The 21,379-nt window shown below is 49.8% G+C and overlaps 3 protein-coding genes across 7 annotated transcripts; 1 reads left to right on the top strand and 2 right to left on the bottom strand.

Annotated features, from left to right (window-relative positions):
- Positions 1-18: 18 nt before the first annotated feature.
- LOC108158186 (acetyl-CoA carboxylase) lies at positions 19-14,867 on the bottom strand. 5 transcript variants are annotated; one of them, XM_017290404.2, is made up of 14 exons: positions 12,785-12,939; positions 11,213-11,371; positions 10,721-11,058; positions 10,524-10,645; positions 8,831-9,197; positions 7,115-7,403; positions 3,319-7,052; positions 2,944-3,246; positions 2,709-2,879; positions 2,216-2,644; positions 1,290-2,159; positions 872-1,219; positions 672-806; positions 22-592 (listed from the first exon to the last, which is right to left on the bottom strand). In XM_017290404.2, the coding sequence occupies exons 2-14, from the start codon at positions 11,352-11,354 to the stop codon at positions 458-460; spliced, it is 7,383 nt and encodes a 2,460-aa protein (XP_017145893.1). In that variant the 5' UTR covers positions 11,355-11,371; positions 12,785-12,939; the 3' UTR covers positions 22-457. The 5 variants fall into 5 exon arrangements, with proteins under 5 accessions (XP_017145896.1, XP_017145893.1, XP_017145894.1 ...); XM_017290405.2 differs by having other exon boundaries at positions 12,824-12,939; XM_017290406.2 differs by lacking the exons at positions 11,213-11,371; positions 12,785-12,939 and adding an exon at positions 14,590-14,867.
- A 96-nt stretch (positions 14,868-14,963) lies between these two features.
- Positions 14,964-16,361, top strand: LOC117188511 (nucleoporin seh1). Its single transcript, XM_033392510.1, has 4 exons — positions 14,964-15,174; positions 15,232-15,669; positions 15,723-15,931; positions 15,995-16,361. Exons 1-4 carry the CDS (start codon positions 15,064-15,066, stop codon positions 16,299-16,301), a joined length of 1,065 nt encoding a protein of 354 aa, XP_033248401.1. The 5' UTR covers positions 14,964-15,063; the 3' UTR covers positions 16,302-16,361.
- Positions 16,362-19,730: 3,369 nt separating this feature from the next.
- On the bottom strand, positions 19,731-21,324 carry LOC108158202 (mitochondrial dicarboxylate carrier). The gene is made up of 2 exons (XM_017290425.2): positions 20,819-21,324; positions 19,731-20,760 (listed from the first exon to the last, which is right to left on the bottom strand). Exons 1-2 carry the CDS (start codon positions 21,229-21,231, stop codon positions 20,301-20,303), a joined length of 873 nt encoding a protein of 290 aa, XP_017145914.1. The 5' UTR covers positions 21,232-21,324; the 3' UTR covers positions 19,731-20,300.
- Positions 21,325-21,379: the final 55 nt, after the last annotated feature.

The raw sequence follows: 21,379 nt of genomic DNA, 5'->3' as shown, positions 1-21,379 counted from the left end.
TTTTGCAAGACTTGAAGATTGTCTGTTTTGTACCATATATGTATATATTTTCAATAATTCATATAATTCAAAAGGCTCTGTGTACAAAGGTCTTTGTTCTTAGACAACTAGTGGAAAGTTCTGTATTCAAGTGATATACATACCATACATACACAAATATGTACATGATACTACAAGTTACTTCAGGGCTATTCATGCAACATCCAACCCATGCCCCACACAACTCGAGTGGGGCTCTCTATCAAGATACTACATTCTAAATTTAACTAATTACGTTTAAACAAATTCAACTAAACAAAATGCACATCATGCTAGTTTTTCCAGTATTTTACAATAGCCAGGACGCTAGGCTTCACAACAAGATGACGGAGGGCTCTCTTCCAGGCATCACCTAACCGCTGCGATGGCTTCGAGAGGGGGTGGGGGGGCTTAAAAGAACTTAGAATCTAGCGTACAATCATCCCTGGGTATTGCTAGAGGACTCCTCGTTCAGCTGCATTTGCGCCAGTGTGCGTACGACGACTCCACGATTGACGGGAGTCAGGCCTTGACAGAGGCCAACCACAGCGTCCAGCGCTACATCGGGACAGTCCTAAAAGATCCATCAATTGATCCAGAGAATGTCATTTAATATTCATATTGTTAAATAACCAGATTGCAGCTGATCTTACCTCGAGCATTTTCGAAATGGTTGAGATGATGGCATCCCGTCGCACGGAACTCACATTGCGGGAGACAATAGATTCTGTATTCGTCTGCTCTTCATACCAGGCCACCATTTCTTCATTCTTGTCCCACAGATATGCCTGCAAAACAGAACAAAATGATTGTAAAGCAGTCGAAAAATATATCGATTTGTGTATCCTTTTACCTCTGTGGCACCCTTTTCTTCGACTAGCCAGCGTCTGAGCATCTGCTTGGCCTGTCCGACAGATAGATTGTCCTGTGCCCGCAAGATCTTCTTGATGTAGGCATCCTCCAGCAAGAGGCGGCGCAGGCGCCAGTAGAGCCAACGTCGCGAGCCACGCCATGGAACAATCTCGCTGATGCACTCCTTCTCCAGCATGCGCTCGGGCGTGTCGTGTAGGTCGGCAAAGTGCACGGCCACCGTATGATAGACATGCATTAGCTGCGCAAGACGAGCCTTGATCTTCTCATCCACCTGCTCGGCCTTCGTGTTATCACCAGCTGCAGTTGCCTCTTCGAATTCCTTCTTTAGCTGCAGGGAATAAGGAATACAGGGAATTGGTGAAAGAACAGACCAGGTAACCGTGGCAGATGAAACTCACGGCAATTGTGGTCGCATCCAGACGATTTATCGTCTTGATGAGGTCCTTCTCTTTGTATTTGATTTCCACAATACCCTCGGGCTCGAGGACACCACCTCGGGCCTCCGGATCCGCATAGGTTTCCATGTAGCGCGGATTGATCAACGAGTCCAGAACGGCCCAGGCTCCGCCACGCAGCTCGGCATTGGGCGGCAGGTAGATGAGCACCGGCTTCTTGTACTCCCGCAGTCCGTCGACGATGTAGGCCCCAAACTTGACGATCTGCTCATACATGTCCTTCATGCCGCCGGAGAAGCCACGCCAGTTGGCGAACACAATCAGCGGCAACTCCTCGCGCCCAAAGTCCTTGATGGCCTGCGCCGTCTTGTAGGATGAGTCGGGATACCACACCTGACCCGCCTGCTGCAGTGTCTTGGCTTCCGAATCCAGGTTGGCCGGATCCGCGGGCATTTCCACCTCCACAGTTCGCGTCTCCACGGCAATCACACCCACAGGCACACCGCCCAGTCGAGCACGTCCCGTGACCACGGTCTTGGCCCACGGGGCCATAATCTCGCTCCAGGAATCACGATCAAAGAACCCATTCTCCCACTCATTTGCATTGGTGGGATTCACACGACCGGCCAGCATGCAGCGCGGATCGTACGGCGACTTGGTGGGCATAAAATCGACAGGCCGATCGATGCGATCGCTGGGCAAAACGATGGGCAGGTCGCAGCCAATGTGGGCGGGAATGTACGAGAGCCAGTCGAGGATGGTATACACGCCGTCCAAGTCGATGGCCTCAGTTTTGTGGGTCACGCCATTGTTGAACATGATCTGCGTGCCGCCCAATTGGTTGTTTGAGGCGTATACCTTGCGACCGAGCAACTGCAAGAAGAAGATATCTGAAGATCCGCTTTGGGATTCTGATTTGAAGGACTTACCTTATTCAGGGCCGCATACCCCGTGAGTATAATGTGCGAGTTGTCGATCTGGATGACACGCTGGCCCAGACGCACCACATAGGAGCCGATGCCGATGGTGCGGCAGGTGACCATCGCAATGGTGACAATCTCTTCGTACGCCTGCGACGTTTCGCCGGCAATCAGGCCGGCATAGCGCAGATTTTCGACGCCCAGGCCATCGTCCTTGCCGATGATGTCGGTGATTTTGTAGCGCTGCTCGCCCTCATCCTCGATGAGAATGGCACGCACCGAATTGAGATTGGCCACCTGGGCATAGTCCTCGGTGCTCAGATAGAGGTACTTGAAGCCCTTGTCCGGCTCCTCGGGATCCTCCCATGCTATCTTGAACATTGCCTTCACCTCCTCGGCCAGTCCAATGCGGGCACCGCTGTTCACCGATATATAGATCTACAGCAGGGGATTTGTGGATGAGTGAGGGATGATTGGAGCCTGGAATGATCTGAATGCTTACCCTGGGCACTTTCCGTTGGCGCGCCAACTGGGAAGCCTTGGCGAACAGCACATCCTCTTTGATGCCAAAGGAGCCAATCAGGTAGGTCAGATCATTGGCTATCACAATGATCTCGCGCCCATTCGGGTACTCCGGCGTGGCCAGGACAATGCGCCAGGCCACCATGCCGCACTGAAAGATCAGAGGTTAGTCAATAGAGAGGCCGCAATGCCGATGGGAATGCAGGGAAACCTACATTGTTCTCGCCCGGCAGACGCTGCATCTCAATGAGGCTGTCGCCCTCCAGCACCAGCTCCTTGCATTCAATCAGAATCTTGTCGGGTATGCGTATGTCCACGGAGGGCCGGGCATTGGAGAACTCCTTCCAGTGGCGCTCGGTCATCTGGCGGAACATGTCAGGCACATCGTACACGTACGTGGTGCCGCTCGACTGCGCCTGGAAGCGCTTCTGCTGCAGGAAGTCCTTGGTCATGTAGGGCGTCGAAATGGGATGGCCGTGAAGGGAACCCTGCTTCTCTCCATAGGCCTTGAACTTGATCTGAAACGGCAATCAAAGGTGATCTAATAAGAACAGGAGAACAGGGTAGATAGTCGATTATTTGACACGTACAATTCCCGTCTCCGGCTCCGTCTGCTCCGTGTACATGGAGATGTCCAGGAAGTAGCCAGAATCGTTGGCAATACAGAGGCGCACCGCTTGGGTGGGCGATTGCGGCGACTGGCGGATGACCATCTTCAGCTCGGCCTGGAGGACGCGCAGCTTCCACAGGCGGGGGCCATAGCGCATGATCATCTTGGTGACGGACTCCTCGATCTTGGCCGGGTCCATGATAACGGTGGGCACGAAATTGAGAAAGATGTGATTGCAGTCGGTGCGCTTGGCATGCGGGTGGGAGAAGGCCACCTCCAGCTCGTCCATGGCCTCCAGCAGCACCCGTTCGCCCTCGTTCTGGAGGTACTCGAATGAAGCCTCCTTGGTGATGAGGTCCGAGTGGCGGATGATCGAGCGGATGAAGAAACGATAGTCGGTCACCTCCTGCCCCTTGGACACCTTTGCCCTGCCCAAATACAGATGCATCTTCTGGTTGGCCGTCGGCAGGGCCTCCAGGTTGTAGGTCTTCATGCGGTTCAGCTCCAGATGGAAGGCAGAGGCCGGCTCCAGGTGCCGATAAATGCGATCCTCCTCGAACTTGTCGCGTGCGCGGTATGTAAAGAACTTGGGGAACTGGCGCTTCTTCAAAGAGGCAAACGTTATCCTCCGAATGCGGCGCTGGAAGAGCTCCTCGTTGTGCTCCTTGCAGTAGCTCCCGAAGATCTGGGCCATCTGCAAGTCGTCCATATCTCCGGTCTCCCGCACAGCCACACTCACAATGTGAATGGGCTCCGTGGACTTGGCCTCCTCGGCGGCATTGGCTCTGGTGACGGGATCCGACAGCGACACGTTGATGGAGGTGCTGTGACGGCCGTCCGAGATGGAGTCGGCTGCCTCCACAGCCTCCAGCACCTTGGCATTGACCATCGCGGGCGAGACAAAGTCCTCGAGTAGGTCCAGTATCTCGTCCGAGTACATCTCAAAGTGCTCGAACGAATCGAAGGCGGCAATCGCTCCGGTGCGGACAAAGGAGCTGCCCATCGACTCGGCGGCCGCCTGGTCAAGCCCCTCCGGCGAGGACATGCGCGAGAACAGACGATTCGGATGGGCCGTGGGCAGCAGGAACTGAAAATGCACCAGCGGCAGGCCGCCGGACAGCTCCAAGTGCTGCAGGCAAGTCAGCTCATAGGAGGTGTAGGCGCGCCTCACGTACACCTCGAGGGCGGCGTTGCACACGGCTCGGTTCGTGTGGTAGAAGAAATCGTGGAGAATATCAAAGATTGAGGTCTCCGAGAGGATCAGGCGCTGCAGATTCTCCGGATGGAAGTCGTGGCCGTACATGTCTACGGCCGACAGGAATATCGACTCCATTTGATTGTGGCGCAGCTCGTAGGCCGGCTGGTGGGCGGCAATCAGTACCTGGCGAGAGCGCAGAGCCACCCGCGAGTGCTCGGCCCTGTTGAGGGACGTCAGCTCGCTGAGGGTGTTGGCCAGCTCGTCGGTGAGTCCCGGCTCGTTGGCCCACAGATGGTCGATGAGCAGCGTAACGAGCAAGTTCTTCTTGGCCACTTGCGAGTGCGAGAATATCGTGTTCACCACCGTCAGCATGTCGTCCTTGTTGTGCTCCCGCACCAGGCCCACGCACTTGTCGTAGTGGCCGTGCTGGAACTGCGACTCCACGTCGTAGTACTGGCGCAGCAGTTCGTGAACGGCGGCCTTCATGCGGCCGCGAATGCCATTCCGGTAGCGCTGCACCAGCTGCACAATGCTCTGGGTGGTCAGGAAGAAGACGTCGCGATCGGCGCGCTTCTGCAGGGTGGCCGCGTGGCTGTCGATGACGCTGGCGATCTGCTGGGAGGGGAACTGGGCCAACACACTGGTGATGTTCCGCTCGTAGAGGGTCATCAGCTTGCGGATCTTCTTCTCCACGGAGATGGGGATGCGGCCCGAGATGGAGGCAATCACCTCCTGGAGTTCCAGCAGCGGCAGCGATGGATCTCTCAGACTCTGCATGAACTTCTCAATGATGTCGCGCAGCCGCTGGGCATTGAAGGGCTCCGGCAGGCAGTAGCCGGCCAAGGTGTTCTCCAAAATGCTCTTGTACGTGTTGTGCACGCGGTTCAGCTTCTCGGGAATGGGCGCGTTCTCGGCCTGGTGGAACTGGCTCTTGCAGGGCTGCGCCGTGGTCACCAGCGAGGGATCATCGAGCTCCAGGTGGCCCAGCAGGGAGCCCGGGTCGAGGACGGCGCCTGGACGCCGCACAAAGCTCACCGTGCCTGCCTCCTGCGAGTTGAGGGTCATCACCATCTTCATCACCTCGATCTCGGCAAAGGCCTGGCCCTTGGCCACATGTGCCCCATCCTCCACAATCAGATTGATGAGCTTTCCCGCCGATGGGCTGCGCAGCAGCGACGGATCGTTCTCCTTCTCGAAGACGCACGTCTGGTTGCCAATAACGATGCGGTAGCGGTCCACCTCCTCCTTCATGTAGGTGGTGTACGAGGCACCCTCGAGGGAAATCAACAGACCGCCATCGGACAGGCGATGCACCTCGATCTCCTTGAAGGAGTTGTTCATCAGCAGGAAGTACGAGTTGGCACCGCTCTTGGCCGCTTGAACCTTGTACCGGATCCCTCCGTTGATCAGCTCCACGTCTATCACATTCGTCAGGGTGTTGGCCGCCTGGATCTGGCCCCTCTCCAGCGACGTTTGGAAGCTGGAGAAGGATTCGGTGATCTGGCGATCGGCAATGTGCAGGGCCCCGCACATCACGCCCAGCAGTATGTCCGGCTTCTCGGACTGCACGCGCTCGGCAATCAGAGCATCCAGCCAGGCCGTGTCGATGGTGTTCTCCAGGAAGCGATTCGTCTCGAGCAGCGTGATCAGGTACTCGACGGTGGTGCGGAAATCGCCACGGATCGACAGCTCCTTGAGGGCAATCACGAGATTCTCGCGCGCCTGCTGCCGGTTCTCACCCCAGGAGAAGCAGTGACCGAACTGCGAGTCGGCAAACTCGTGCAATCCCCCGGAGGCGGCCACACTGAAGTAGCCCCAGACGTTCTTGCTGGAGCGGAAGTTGAGCTCCTGAACTGTGCCCGAGCTGGGCTTGAAGCCCTCGTCGGGATTCTCGGAGGTGATGCGCGCAGCGATCACATGGCCCGAGGGCATGGGCTTGTTCGGCGGATTCTCAAAGTCAATGATGGAGGAGCCCCACGGCGACTCGCCGTACAGCAGGCGAATGTCCTTGAGGCGGTATAGGGGGATGCCCATGCCGATCTGCAGCTGGCAGGCCGGCAGATTGACATCGGCCACCATCTCCGTGCAGGGATGCTCCACCTGCAGACGGGGGTTCAGCTCCAGGAAGAAGTACCTGCCCTCCGGATCGTATAGGTACTCCACGGTGCCGGCGCTCACATAGCCCACCATCTTGGCCAGACGCACGGCCGCCTTTTCCATGTCCTCGAACACCTCCGGCTGGGCCACAATGGCCGGGGCCTCCTCGATGATCTTCTGATGGCGACGCTGTATGGAGCAATCGCGGCCAAAGAGACTGATGGCATTTCCGTACTGATCCGCCAGCAGCTGCACTTCCAAGTGGCGTGCGCCGCGAGCCAGCTTCATCACAAAGATGGGGGAGCCGGGCACCTCGGCCTGCACCTGCCGGAACAGGGCGGGGAACTCTTCGGTGGTGTCCACGCGACGAATGCCCTTGCCGCCGCCGCCTTCCGATGCCTTGATCATCACGGGAAAGCCTGCACGTGGGAGACACAGATTAGAATGAGAGCTCCATCGCATGACCTTTGATGGGACTTACCAATCTTGGCGACAGCCGCCAGACCCTGCTCCACATTGGTCACACAGCCGCGGGCAAAAAGGTCGCTGGTGATCTTGATCTTCTTGCCGCTGTACTGGGCTTTCAGGTCGGAGCCGGACCATGGTAGTGTGGGTATTTCGGCCGTTTGGGCCACAATCGAGGAGGCCACCTTGTCGCCCAGCGCCCACATGGCGCGCTCCGGTGGCCCGAGGAACACCAAACCCTCCTTGTGCAGCAGCTCCGGCAACTTGGGGTTCTCCGAGGCATGACCCCATCCAGCCCAGACAGCCTGTAATCATAATTTCATCGATAATCAATAATTGAAGCCCCAATATAACACTTTATGACCTCATAGCGAATGATAGCACAACAAAAAATTAGATAATTCACACTGTGCAGCAAGGTGTTGCCTGTTATCTCCACTTTTTACTAATTAGTCCCACACCTAAGCCAGTGTTTGTGTGTGCACCATTGGAATCAACAATGCTCAGAATGAATTGAGTGAAATAAAACGTTGCCCGTAAGGCTCGGGCGCACAACATTTAAGCAAAGAGGCACGAATTGAACGAGTGCGAACGAGGGATTCGATTTTTTCGTGAATTTGTATAAGAGTATTGTTGTTTTGCTGGACGTAAACACACCTCTTCGAATAAACTCGCTTCACTCAGATCTCTAGTGCCTGACTAATGGAAAGCAAACACACTCCACTAATGGGAATCGGTAATATCTCCACTATCTGTCCGCCTTCTCCGAGTGAAGGCTTTAGATTAGAACTGAAGAATAACAACCTATGAAAGGCATTTGTTCGCTTCGAATTTTACTAGAAAGAAGGAAGGCGAAAGCAGAGCCTCTCACATAATGCGAGCAGGACTCGAGACGCACAAGCGAATAATATTAAAGAGAATGTGCGAGAACTCCCCTCGAGATTAGCTGACAAGGATTTCGTTGTTATTGCTAAACATCTAAAGATCACGTAACTAATTGCTACGGCTACAATTGCAAGGGTTGTAGACCGATATTAGCTATTCCCTTGAATCTTAAAAGATCTACAGAAAATCAAGTTTATTTGAGCAGCGACAAAGTGCAATTTCAGGAAACAGAATTACTATGTACTTAAAAGCAGCAACTGTTTACATCTCAATCAACTTTGTAGTATACATACATACTAGAAGTGCCCTATTAAGATCTGATCTACAACAAAGTAAAAGTTAATGTGAACAACAGTTAGAGAAATACCTATAGATAGTATTTTAGATGTGATCTCTTGCTACTCTCAATGCAATTATCTAGAGGGAGGACTACAGAAAATAAAAGGTTACGTGATCAGCAAATAGTACTCGTACTTGTACTTGCATGAAGGAATTTTTACGGTACACAGAAGCAGGAGAGATTCTACTAGAAGGTAGAGGCACTTTCAGCAAGGTTACAGCGCACACTTTTTGTTGCACAGTGTTGCTATCCACACAGACACAGCCACAGCCACAGCCACAGCCACAGAAGACTGTTTGGTAGAGGGGTGGAGCAGAAGTTTTCGAGCTTTTGCATTGGTATGCGAGATACGATCGTTCGACTCTTTCAGCCCCTGGAGATCGACAGAACAGAGTGTAAATACGAATCGTACGATGCGGTTAAGGCGCAACCAACCCAAACGGATTGACACTGGGCCACATCTACGGCTGGCCACTGGCCTACAGACGCTCACTCCAGACTACTCACCTGCACTTGTGTGCGAAGTGCAATGTCCACAATGAGCTCAACATTCGCATAGTTGTTGTTGTTGGAACCGCCGGGCACGGGGACATAGTGATCGGCCATCTTGATGTACTCGGCATTCGCCTTCAGGTCCTCCGGGGTGACCATCACCACAAATCGAATGGCCCGCTCGTTCTTGAACATCTCGTAGGCCCATCGGCGAATGGAACGCATGCATTTGACAGCCGCAATGCCATTGTTGGCAATGAGGACGCGATTTATGACACGTGTACCGCCGAATCGCTTCACAAACTCCTCGGTGGTGGCTATATGAAAGTCACGATCCTGATGACGGTCCTGGCCCAGGCCAGTGCCCCGCGACATGCTCGGTCTGAAAGATATTGAATGATCGGTAAATATTCGCAAGTAATTGTTTTGTTGCTCAGTGTAGAGCGGAAGGTGAGAGCGCAATTGAAAGAAGATTTGGCGGAACCGGTTCTGGGGTCTACCTGTCAAATGGAATCGATATTCTAGCAAACAATGAGCTTTATCCCTCCCAAATATTCTATATAGTTATTCACTTTGAACATTTATTTACTTTAGGGTTCCCACGGTGGGCACACTAAGGAGTCCTGGCGATGGGTTGCTGAGGTTGTTGTTGTTGTTGGTGCTGCTGTCACCGCCGTTGATGGAGATGCTACTGGGGCTGGTGTTGGCGCTGGGACTCATCTCATTGTGGTTGCTGTCGCTCTGTCCACAGTCCACGGCCACAAAGTGTGGAATGACAGGGCCCGATCCAGATGCTCCTGCTGCAGCACCTGCTCCTGCCTGCACCACCGGCTCCTCGCCAGACTCAACAAGTACAAAACGCTTACTGGTGCGACGCTTCAACATGCTGGCTAGCTCAACGAGGGCCAATAGCATTCAGGGGTCAGGGGAAACTCAGCTCGGACGGGCAACCCCACGCGAATTATGCAATTCTGACTAAGAACCGAAAAACTGAACGGAGAACAAACAAAAAAAAAAACACTGTTTATGCCACACCACACACACCACTTTTTGCTGCAAGCAACACTTTCTCCCCACCGACAACGATATGACGATGACGAGCCACACGGCAGAAAATCAATGTCGAACGGAATATCCACACACGCGAGAAACCTATTTAGGCAACGAGAAATTCGGCGACTGGCGGAGGTTCGAGTTTTGCTGCTGTTGTGGGGTTTTACTTTTCTGACCGACGGAACCGACGACTGCTGTGGAACTGCTGGCGGGTCGGTCTCGAGCGGGCCAAAACAGATAGCCGGCCAACAAATAGTTGGGCCACCGTTTGCTCAGAGGTCGCCTGGAGAGACAGAGAGAGAGAGAGAGCGAGGGAGAGTAGCGATTCCGAGTCTCGCAATAAAACAAGTTTTGAGGCAACGCTTTCCGTTATGAATGAAAACAAAATGTGACGGCGTCCGTCCCCAAAGGCGGCTCTCTCGCTCTCTCACACAAAATGCTTGGCTCTCGCCCTCTCTCAGAGCTCTCGAAAAAGCTTCGCTCCTTCCCTCCCATTCGCACTTAGAGGAAGAGCTTTGCGCGCTGTCTCTTTTTGATAAACTCGCGCGATATCTATGACGCAGTCACCTGTTCTTTGTTTTGCTCAGTCACCCCATCCGCCTACCCATCCTCCCACTGCGTTTGCTCTATGTGGAGGGCTGGGCGTGCCCCTTACCTTAATCGCTTGCGTTTCTCCGATATATCGCCATTCTGCCGGGCCGCGCTCTGCATCTTCTGGGGGAACTCGTCCACAGCCTCGCCGGCTTCGGCTGCCTTTTCGTCAATCTCATCGCCCACCTGTCAGAGTCAGAGAGAAGATTCAGATTTAGATACAGATTCAGATTCAAGAGGGTGCCACTGTCAAAGACCTACCAAGAAACTTGGACGCTCCGCATCCGTGGCTGCCGTTGCATTTGTTTCCTCGCTCATCTCGACTGATGATTTCTTTTTGATTTCGACAATGCTATTATTGTTGTTCTTGTTCTTGATGACGGTTGTGTTGTTGTTGTGGTTCTGGTGATAGCTCAGATCGGACAAGGCAATATCCACCTCCTTAAGGCTTTCGCTGGAGAACTGAACCTTCTTGATGCTGGCTCCTTTGGGGAATCGCTTCTCGTTCAGCTTTGTTGTGGCTCCTCCCGTTGCGGTCGACGACAAGCTGCTTGTGGCTGTGACTGGTGGTGCTGTAGCTGCAATCACGCTGGAGTTGTCTGAAAATCAATCAATCAATCAGCAAATATTGATTATTATACAGATTACTAGTGCATCGGTTCGACTATCAGCTAAATGTGCTTTGTGTTTGTGTTTGTGTTTGGGGGCCCTTCAAGTGCTGCTTATGGATTCATAAAGTGTTCAGATTCTTACGATTAATCGGTGTTGTAGTTTCTGTTTCACTGGCTGCTCTGGTGGATGGCGCGTGGACTGGTCTTTTCTGGCCCCGGCCAAAGATCAGGGTGAAGAGGAACGCGATATATGCTGCCAGAGTGACTAATAGTGTGATCAACATCGGCTATATCCAAAAAGCTGCTTTAAATCAGTGAATTCAAATTGGATTAGATAATGGATATCTTTCGTTTCCGGCACAAAAGTATCGTACAAATGCATTTTATGGGTCAGTGAAAGTGGCTGTGCGGATAAAGGAGACCCAAATCTACGTGAATATGATAATAGCAGTAGGTCTCGTCTCGTCACGATTTCACATTTTTCAAGTTCAAAGACTTTGCCACAAATTTGTGGGCCACAGAAGCAACGACGAAGCAAAAAAAAACAAAAAAAAAACAAAACAAAACCAAAATGCTTATCTATGCATAAACTAGTTTGCAGATACAATTAAGAAACCGAAAATCCATAATTTAGAGACCCAAATACCCGAATCGAATATCGTTGACAGGTCAACGAAGATCCCAAAGACGATACGAAATCGGAATACCCTTTAACAGCGGTGGAAAGGACTTTTAAAACCCTTGTTAGCGAATGCAGTGCGTGTCCTGCACACGCAATGTATGTTGTTATTAAAAATTCCTCGGAATTGAAAGCAAGAAAAGTTCCCAGGTGAATTTCATTATGGAATCATGATGTACGAAAATAAATAAGAAAACTGTGTAGATTACGGAATATTACAATTCCATGGTTCCGTGAGTCAAAGGCCAAAGATTCCTCTGCTAATGACGTACATGCCTCTCAATTAATACCCTTCGAAAGGGTAATAAAACTACAAAACACCCAAGATTAAAATGTTGTTATTGGGTGTTCAATGTACGGCGCATTTTTAAATTTAAAACAGAAACCGAAACCGAAAAACCAAAAATGGAAGAGGGGAGAATGAGAAATAACAAAAGCTGAAACAAAAAACAACAAAAAATCACCAGCACAGCGACTAGAGTAGTAGTATGGTATGTGGAAATGCAAATTGGCTTTGCTTATAGAAGAGGTCAATGATTTTGCCATTACAATATATATGTAAGTGTGCCAGCCAGCCAGAGCCAGCGCTTTCAAAGGCACAAAAAGGTGAATCGATCCACTAAGTAGCACTGGCTTATCAGCTAATTATGTAATACAAGGCTGCGGATCAGTTTTTCAGCTTTTTGCCAAGACAGGCCATCTCAAGTATTCGAGACGTGGTATACAATCCCTGATCGATCCCAAGCTGAAGCTGATGTAGACGGCGAATTCGATCTGTGAGTTTGTGGCCCAGTTCTATAAACAATTCTAATTGGCTTGATGAGAGTCGTATGTTTTTCTACCCATCGATCCGATAAGAAATTCTTAGCTGAACTGCTCGACTGGAATCGAAATCTCTGCCGAAAAGATTATTCAATCGTCGAAAGCACACAAACACACAGAAAATACCCAACAAATTCAATGCCAGGGCCAATTATCTTTAGGACCACACTTATGGACACTTTTTAATGCCTTGACTTGCTGACATATACATACGGAGTAGTATATTTGAATTCGAGTTAATGGGAGTTTTACCACTCTGCTTTTATGTTTCTGTATTTCTTTAACGGGGCAGACTACTGCATTCGTAGCTTTAAACGGGCACAAGTTCCGCACGAGTGGTACTGCAGTGACCGACGCTTAAAATCAAACTGTGGCGCTGTGGGGCCAGGCTCCTCGTCTGGAACCCACTATCGCGAGGGCTGCTGCTGCTGCTGCTGCTGCTGTCCAGCGGCCAGTGCTGCTGGCGTCGCTGTCACTATCGATATCAACTACACTGGTGCGTGCATGGACGGGACGGGTGTGCTGTTGTGTGCGTGTACAGGTTGTTGCGCCTGTATGTTAATCGCGACAGAGGGCCTCAGAGGTCGAGCTGCTGTTGTTGCTGCCGCTGCTGCTGCTAAACAAAAAGAAAAGGTAAAAGAGCAGCCGCGTTTTATTAGCAGTTTATTTTCGCTAGTTGCCATCCATTTTTCATGTTTATTTCCAGTCGATAAGAGTCGATAGCGATCAGCTGTGTTTGGCCGTTGCTTTAAAACGTGTCACTCTCCTCTCGCACTGTGGGAGCTTTCAATGTCAAGGCTGTTGTTGTTGCTGTTGCTGTTGCTATTGTGTAAACTTTAAGCTGACCCTTTCCCGATGACGATAGTGCACTTTACGGGTACGTACGAGAACATTAGCCACAAAATTCTATCAATTTTCTACCGTAAGTAGACAGATTCTGATTACGCATTTGAGTTGAATTAACGAGGTAATACAAAATTGATTATCTCGATTGATTCGCCTCGGTTGCACTTGAAATCAGAATTAATAACGATTTCAGCACGCTGCCACGAGCAGAACACGCGAATCTCTCGGATTCCTGATTGTTTGGGCATCAGCAGAGGTTTTTTTAAAGTCATAAAAGAAATTCCCGTCGACGACGCCTGCTCCCTGTAATCTCCGCGATAAGCTGCAGAGAATCTTCCGATTGTGGCATTGAAAACAGCCGACCTGTATGCTCCGACGAATTATGATTAATAATTGGCGCTGTCGGTTCCCCGCTTTTCCTCCACCACTCAATGCGATCAAGTGGCGGGGCAGGCAGCGCTTATCACAGGCTGGCGGAAATTTACTGTTGTGTTGGGATCTGCCGAAATTCGGTCGCATTATTCATGTTTGGCGCGTGGCCAGTGCGTCTGCTGCTGATACCACGGCCAATAATAGACGAAGGAGAAGTGGGGACGCCTATCAGCTGGGGCCGGCTCTCGTTCGGGCTAACATGTGGATGCACTCACACCGATTAGGTAATGAAAGCCGGCTTGTACTAAGACTGGAATGAGGCTGGCTACGCATCCGCCCACACGCTGCAGCATCACACACACATACATATATTTACACTCTCGCCCACTCGCCTATATACACACATACAGACTCGACCATCGCGCGATGTTCACAGTCCAATGGGAATCAAGGTCAGTAACAGTGATGAGAGCGAAAGAGAGTGGCGAGAGCAAAAGCACAACATATTGGAAGGAAAATATGCTGGCCTGCCTGGCTGGCCTGTACTTTGATTGATGGAACCAAACACAGAATGTGGACTTTATCAAACGAATGCAAATGATAAACAAACGGAATCTTGATTTATGCTGGGTCCCGGCGGTTCCCAGACATATACATAATGCCTCTCCCCAAAAGGGTGAATAACCCCCAGGTGCGGCTACTGTTGTTATTTGCATATGCGCATATTATCTGCTACTGCCACTAATCAGATAGTAATTATATGTTTACCGACTAGATTACACCCCTCCACATCGACTTACTTTTCTCCATCGTAATGCGCTGCTTTCCACGTTTCTTTCTGTTAGCAATTTTGTTTTGTGTAACTGTTCTTTTCCGGGTGGGAAGCTCTGGCTGTGTTTGCCACTAAAATTTTTGATTGCCAATTCTATCACTTCACTTTCACAGCACAGGCAATGACCGTGCGTGTGGCACCGTTGATTACTTCTTCGGGTATGGTCAATGGGCAGATCGTCTGCTTTTTTTTTTGTTCTTGTATTTTTTCCACTTAATTTTTTTCGTACTTCACGCGTAATTCGGACTGCAGCGCCAATGTGACCGTTTTCCCGCCCCAGAATTATAAACAGAAACAGCAGAAGAAAAATACTGCCAAACAGCTGACTGCCGGTCGCTTACCAACACTTGGCTTTCTCAGGGCTGCATTTCGCTGCAGTAGTGGAGATTTTTCCGCGCGTGCATTTTATAAACATTTCACAAAGAAATCCAACGACAGAAATATGTTCGATGTGGAGACCATTACCGCCGACCACAAGGATGTGATACATGACGTGGTGTTTGACTATTATGGTCGCCGCATGGCCACCTGCTCCAGCGATCAGACAGTTATGGTGAATAGCTTGCCGCCGGGGTAAACAAGAGCATTTTCAAAGAATCTAAGTTTGCAGATCTGGGATGAAGATGCGCAGGGCAAGTGGACTGTGACGAGCAGCTGGAAGGCGCACTCGGGCTCTATCTGGCGCGTGTCGTGGGCCCATCCGGAGTTCGGCCAAGTGGTGGCCACCTGTTCCTTCGATCGCACGGCCTCCGTGTGGGAGGAGGTGATTGGCGAGAAAGTCTCGACCACGAACACGCCTACTCGGAGATGGGTGCGCCGCACCACTCTCGTGGATTCGCGGACCAGCGTCACGGATGTGGAGTTCGCCCCAAAATACCTGGGCTTGCTGCTGGCCACCGCCTCCGCGGATGGCATCATACGCATTTACGAAGCTCCCGACATTATGAACCTCTCCCAGTGGCCGGTGCAGCATGAGATAGCAAACAAGCTGCCGCTGAGCTGTCTGTCCTGGAACACATCCACTTACATGGTCACCCAACTGCTGGCGGTAAGTACGCGACCCAGCACACTTTTTGATCCCGCATCTCCACACACTTGCAGGCTGGCAGCGACGACTCCGCCACGCCCACGGGTAAAGTGTTCCTCTTTGCCTACAGCGACAACGCCCGCAAATGTGTGAAGATTGACACTGTAAACGACATCACAGACCCCGTCACGGATGTGGCCTTTGCTCCGAATGCAGGACGTACCTTCCACATGCTGGCCGTGGCCAGCAAGGATCTTTATATTGTGAATCTTCGCGGAGTGACGTAAGAACAGGAAAAATTTTTCTCGTCAGGCTGCCCCAACTTAATAATTTCCCATCTGTTTAGAGATTCCACGGGCACCACCAAACTAGACATCCAGACGGTAAAGTTTAGCGACCACAACTGCCCCGTGTGGCGCGTCTGCTGGAACATGCTGGCAACCATGCTGATCTCCACCGGTGATGACGGTTGTGTGCGGCTCTGGCGGATGAACTACAACAAGCAGTGGAGGTGTGCCGCTGTCCTGAAGGCCGAGGGCGGTGGACCCACTTACGAGCCGGCCCCACCAACCCCTACTCTGGCCGCCACCGCCTCGGCCACAGCGAAGTACTACAAGAAGGGCACCATTGGAAACCAGGTGCCGTGGCACTGATGATGCATGTTGTAGTTTGCTTAAATTCACACTTAAATAAAATATGTATCTAGAAACTGATTCCCCTTGGTGGTGATTTTTTTACGGTGTGTGCGATGACCCCACTTACGCCTCACGTGTGGAGCCGCCATTCTGATGCAGCATCCGTTGCAGCAACGGTTAAACAGCGTCCTGGCTAACATTTCTGCCGATCACATTTTTTGGATCTCGCACTCACGGATTACATCACAGAAACGTGTGGATCGCGTGCAGCAGCCGCATGGCTGTGGCATAAGCGTATCGCGGCAAACTGAAACAGTTCGATTATTGATTTTATGAAAAGTTTCCAATAACAAAAACTCAAATCAAATTACTTTCACTCGCAAAATAATAATAAACGAAATTCGCGCAGCGCTAGAGGCAGATCTTACACAAGGGTGTATTCAAGTAAGGTGAGGTCAATCTCTTTCATAAATATTCCTGAAATAAATAAAAATTTTGTCAAAGGAGCAGTGTGACCGTAAAACCTGCCGAAAATAGGTGGTTAAACGAAAGCTTAGGACTTTCAAAATGGAGCCAAATTTTCCGTTTTTGCTGGAAACCCGCCTCTTTTGACAAACCGTAAACAAATCTGTGACAACCAGTGAGAACACTCCCGACTACGCCGCTCCTTGTATTAATATGCCTTGGAGCTGATGTGCTAATTTTAAAAGCGGTGGGAAAGAAAGACAGGGATAGGTAGAATGCACCGGGGGCAAATATAGCAACAAAAAAACAACACATTTTTCAAGTTCATTTATTTAATTCAAATTGAGTTGATTTATTGATGCAATGTTTTTGGTTCGATTAATCAACCCTACACATGTGAAATGATCTACATAAATACATAATCGCCGATTCTCCAACTCAAATCAATGAACCATTACGCCGCACATGATATCCTTTTCAACTGCACATGTGCATAAATTAAATTAAATAATCCAAACAAGTGGCCAGCTTTTATGGACATTTCCGTCACCTTTAACACGAAAATCCATTCAGAAATATGGCAAAACTATTCCACTTAATTGACTCGCACCGCAATAAAAACGAAATCATTTGACTATTTATGACATCCATTCACACAATGAAAACTACACCATGCACTCCTTGAATCCACCCCGCGCCAGGTCCGGTCCTGCTGGTTATATCAGCTCCTGTCCTATGTGTGTTTGTAGCCCGAACGTAATCCAAGGAATGAAAGTCACTTCGTAGCGTTCTTTCGGTTTTGTAGCCACTGCCGAGGACAGTAAAACCACCCCATCGAAGTCCACATGGTATGTATCCCCCCCGCCTGTCCTGTATCCGAATGATTGTCTCTAATTGGAAGTTGTGACGTGTGTATTATGCTGATGGTGTTGACGCCGATCTTCGGGACCGGCCCGGCCCACCCTCGAGTGGTATTCCAATGCGGGACTTTCTCTCCGCCTGGGGTGGTGGATGATTGTTAATAGTAGAGCCACCGACCAGCGTGGGAAGTCAAAGCTCAGAGGTCTCTCACTCGGCCGCGCAACCCTGCTGAAGCGCAAGTATTGACAACATTTATTTTTTTTGTATGTGTTTAGCTGGCAAAAAATAAATTAATGCGCAAAAGATTGTTTCTTCGTGAGCGGTAATAAAAACGTGCGGGTACAGAAAACCACACAAGAATCACCAGCGGTAATTCCTATTGAGCTCCGCCATGACTGTAATTTTTCAGTAGGAGAGGGAATAAAGGACAATTATGAAGAAGAGGAAAACGAGATCATGAAATGAGAGAGCACCTACGCAACCTCTCACTCCCTTGTCGGTCAAACTCCCACCAACAGGTGTCCTTTCGATCTCCCTCTGCATCAGAGAGGGAGAAAAAGATGAGCAAAGGAGACTTTGCTTGCATTCCACTTTCGCTGTAGGAGAGAGAAGTTGAGCAAAAACGAATGAGTCGAAAGCATGGAAGCATTGGGATCAATTATTATGCGTCATAGAGGATTGCCGGGGAAGCATTTTTTGTACGGTATCGTACATATATACATATCGATATTATCGATAGTGTCATTATTGGTATGTTCAAATTTGTTCGGTGAAAAAAGACAGACAGAAAGAATTGGTGAATTATAGATGAAAAGGTGAGTTTTATTTATTCTTTCCTTCTATGTATGTATGTAGTTTTGCCGGCTTAAAATTCTCTCAGCTCAAGCGCATGTTAAAATCTAGCCATGCACACACCAGTGCACTGCAGTGGCACGATTTAATAGATGCTATGGCCGCCATTTTCTTAGGGCAATGCACACCGCAAACAAAAATCAAAACTTTTGCTTGCACTTGTCATGAAAGAAACAAAATAGAGGGAAAGAGAGGATCTACTCGCTCGAGTTTGTTTTAAATGTTAATTCTTGCTCTTTTTTTTAGATCAGATAAAGAACACTGCCACGGAAGACGGGAGCAGCAGCTCGAGTAGCAATCTACTGTGCCCCGCTGAAGATGACCAACTCTGGCATGAAGACTCCGATTCGAGTAGCTCTATTGATGGCACACGTCAAATTTATTTAGAGCTACAGGACACAGAGGTGGAATCCGGAAACACTTACGGTGGAAACACTTACGTTACTTTATTGGGACATTTCTTCTTTTAAAGACGTAAGGCCCACCGTCTGTTTTCTACCTTGGCACTTATTTTAGTTCGCTCACATGAAATATAAGACTGGGGCCGATACAATTTTGTATAAAATGCTTATAAATTTACTTGGGCGGTCCTAGGCTTTTAAAATTTTGAAGTAGTCAAACAACTAAAAACCAGTCGAAACGTTCGGACACTATGCATTCTATCCGGTACTCAGTTTGATAATATGCAATGATTTATATAACTTTTACTGTATGTAACCTGCACTACTCTTTTCTCTTGGCAAAATTATGAAATACATTTCTTCCAGTGGGATATCACAGCAGTACAAAGTATAAAATTTGGTTGTTCTAGCTCTCATAGTCTCTGAGATCTAAGGGCTCATCAAGACAGATAGACATGACTACTTTATGGGGTCGAAAACGATTCCTTTTTGCTATTACACACAAATTTAATAAATCCCAATACTCTTTAAGTGTGGTATAAAAAACAGTGGGCGCATGGCTGTTTAGGGGTTGATTTAGATCGGAATATTCCCATGCAACTGAGAAGTTGCTCGGTTACAAATGTAATTTGGACTCAAGTGTTTTTCCAGTATGGAAAAAGGAATTAAGGATATATTTTGCATTCCTTTAGTTTGAAATTGGATTATATATTGCGCATTAACATTCGTAATTTCACCTCAACATATTTCTCAACTTTTCGAGGGATATATCCATTTTAAATAAAACTTCAACATAAGTTTGTATATAAAATAATTAGAACTAATAGGTCTAAAGGTCTATAATTTTCAATTTTAACTCACAAATGAACGTAAAAGAATGAATTTTTATTAAAAAATATATTTTGTAAAACACACATGTACAGGGGTGACAAAATCTTGAGCCCATTTGGTTTCCAGTTATGGTTGTTGTTGTGAAAATTCTTGTTTCTTCTGTAGCTCCCGGGGTTTTCGGCGAGGGTTTGGTTCGACCCTTTGCACCTTGTGGCCCCTGTTTCCTAATTACTAGCGGCGAACGTGCAGCCGGCTTAACTAACTCATTTGGACTGGGTTTTCTCGGGCTCTGTTTTTAGTTAGCGCTTGCCACACAGGTACATGGGGTATACGGGTATCCCTGCGCTTATGCAAATTTCATAAACCATAAACATCATTTCCATATGGACACGCTGCACTGCCGTTGACCCCCATCGCTGTTTCTGCTGACCAACGGTCAGTGGTCGAGCGGGCGAACATGGTGGCAGCTTATTAGTCGCGATTACGGCATGAGGGGATTACTTCCAGGCCAATTGGTACGCAACAATACGATGAGGGGTTTGGATTACTAACAATTTGTGTATCGTAGTACTTTTACGGCGGAGTGGGAGGCCGTGGATATTCGATACTATTCTTTTTTGGCGTTCGGCGGAAGGTAGCCAAAGCGCAGACGTGCCTGCTCGTACAGCATGAAGGTGATGATCGTGTTTGGACTAACCCGCATCAGGGCCGGAATAAAGCCCTTGTAGAATGCCATCGGCGACTGCTTGAAGATGCTTATGACCACCGCGATAAGGCCGGAGTACTCGCCCGGCTTGGCATTCATGTATCTGGTCTTGATCACGTCGATGGGCTGCGTCATGATGGTGCCAATGCATCCGGCTATCGTCGAGGTGAGGAAGTGCAGGGGCAGGCCCTCCTTTGTGCCGAAGGTGCCCTGAATGACCTGCTTCACCTGATCGTATGTCGCGTTAGTGCCGATCGTCAGGACCACGGCTCTGGTCACAGCGGGCACGGCTCCCCGAAAGAGACTCTTGACGCCCTCCTCCTTCTGTATGCGGTACAGGCCATCGAAGACGTGCTTGTAGCTGAGGAAGTGATTCGTTTACATATCGCTGATCACTCCGGACGATCACCGGTACTCACTTTCGCCGCTTCTCCGGCGGCAGCTTAATGTCGTTCTGCAGCCGCACCGTGACCACATCGCCCGGCACTCCCACAATGCCTCCGAAGACGCCGGCAAAGGTTGCCAGTTGCACCTTGGCACTGACGTTGCTGGCGTCCACGAAATTCTTGCCGTACTCGTAGAGGGCGAAGCGGGCCGTCGTATAGGTTAGCTGCCGAAACCAGGAGGCAGAGATGCCACTGTAGAAGCCCGTGAGACCGCCCTTCTGATAGATATTCGATATGACCTGGCCGACCGAAACCTTCTCGGCCTGCGTCTGCGTCTGCAGCTGCACCTTGACCAGATCCAGCGGATGTGTGGTGGTCACCGCAATGGCCGAGCAGACTCCTCCCGACCACCATCGCGGCAGACGCTTGTTGTCGTTCTCTGACATGTATCGGTGGACTCGTTAATATTTGTTCTTTATGTGGAATCCGGGCTACTTCGACATAGTAAAAAATATAAAAATCTGTTTGGATGGAGTGATACTCCAGGCCGCCTATCTTTGTCAGCTAGAAAAGGGAATTTTGTATACCCTGCAC

The sequence above is a fragment of the Drosophila miranda genome, chromosome 3 (genome assembly GCF_003369915.1).
Source record: "Drosophila miranda strain MSH22 chromosome 3, D.miranda_PacBio2.1, whole genome shotgun sequence".
In the NCBI taxonomy this organism is placed as follows: Eukaryota; Metazoa; Arthropoda; class Insecta; order Diptera; family Drosophilidae; genus Drosophila; species Drosophila miranda.
Note: the sequence above shows the minus strand (reverse complement) of the source record. Positions and strands in the feature narration are given on the sequence as shown.

What these genes read in the sequence shown, in the direction of transcription:
- LOC108158186 (XM_017290404.2), bottom strand. Translation starts at nt 11,354, where the DNA reads ATGTTGATCACACTATTAGTCACTCTGGCAGCATATATCGCGTTCCTC. An exon ending in GCCAACGGAAAGTGCCCAGG is followed by an intron (nt 2,645 to 2,708) that starts GTAAGCATTCAG and finishes CCCCTGCTGTAG; the next exon opens with ATCTATATATCGGTGAACAG. An exon ending in GGTATGCGGCCCTGAATAAG is followed by an intron (nt 2,160 to 2,215) that starts GTAAGTCCTTCA and finishes TTCTTCTTGCAG; the next exon opens with TTGCTCGGTCGCAAGGTATA.
- LOC117188511 (XM_033392510.1), top strand. Translation starts at nt 15,064, where the DNA reads ATGTTCGATGTGGAGACCATTACCGCCGACCACAAGGATGTGATACAT. An exon ending in TGGTCACCCAACTGCTGGCG is followed by an intron (nt 15,670 to 15,722) that starts GTAAGTACGCGA and finishes ACACACTTGCAG; the next exon opens with GCTGGCAGCGACGACTCCGC. An exon ending in GTGAATCTTCGCGGAGTGAC is followed by an intron (nt 15,932 to 15,994) that starts GTAAGAACAGGA and finishes CCATCTGTTTAG; the next exon opens with AGATTCCACGGGCACCACCA.
- LOC108158202 (XM_017290425.2), bottom strand. Translation starts at nt 21,231, where the DNA reads ATGTCAGAGAACGACAACAAGCGTCTGCCGCGATGGTGGTCGGGAGGA. An exon ending in CCGCCGGAGAAGCGGCGAAA is followed by an intron (nt 20,761 to 20,818) that starts GTGAGTACCGGT and finishes TCACTTCCTCAG; the next exon opens with CTACAAGCACGTCTTCGATG.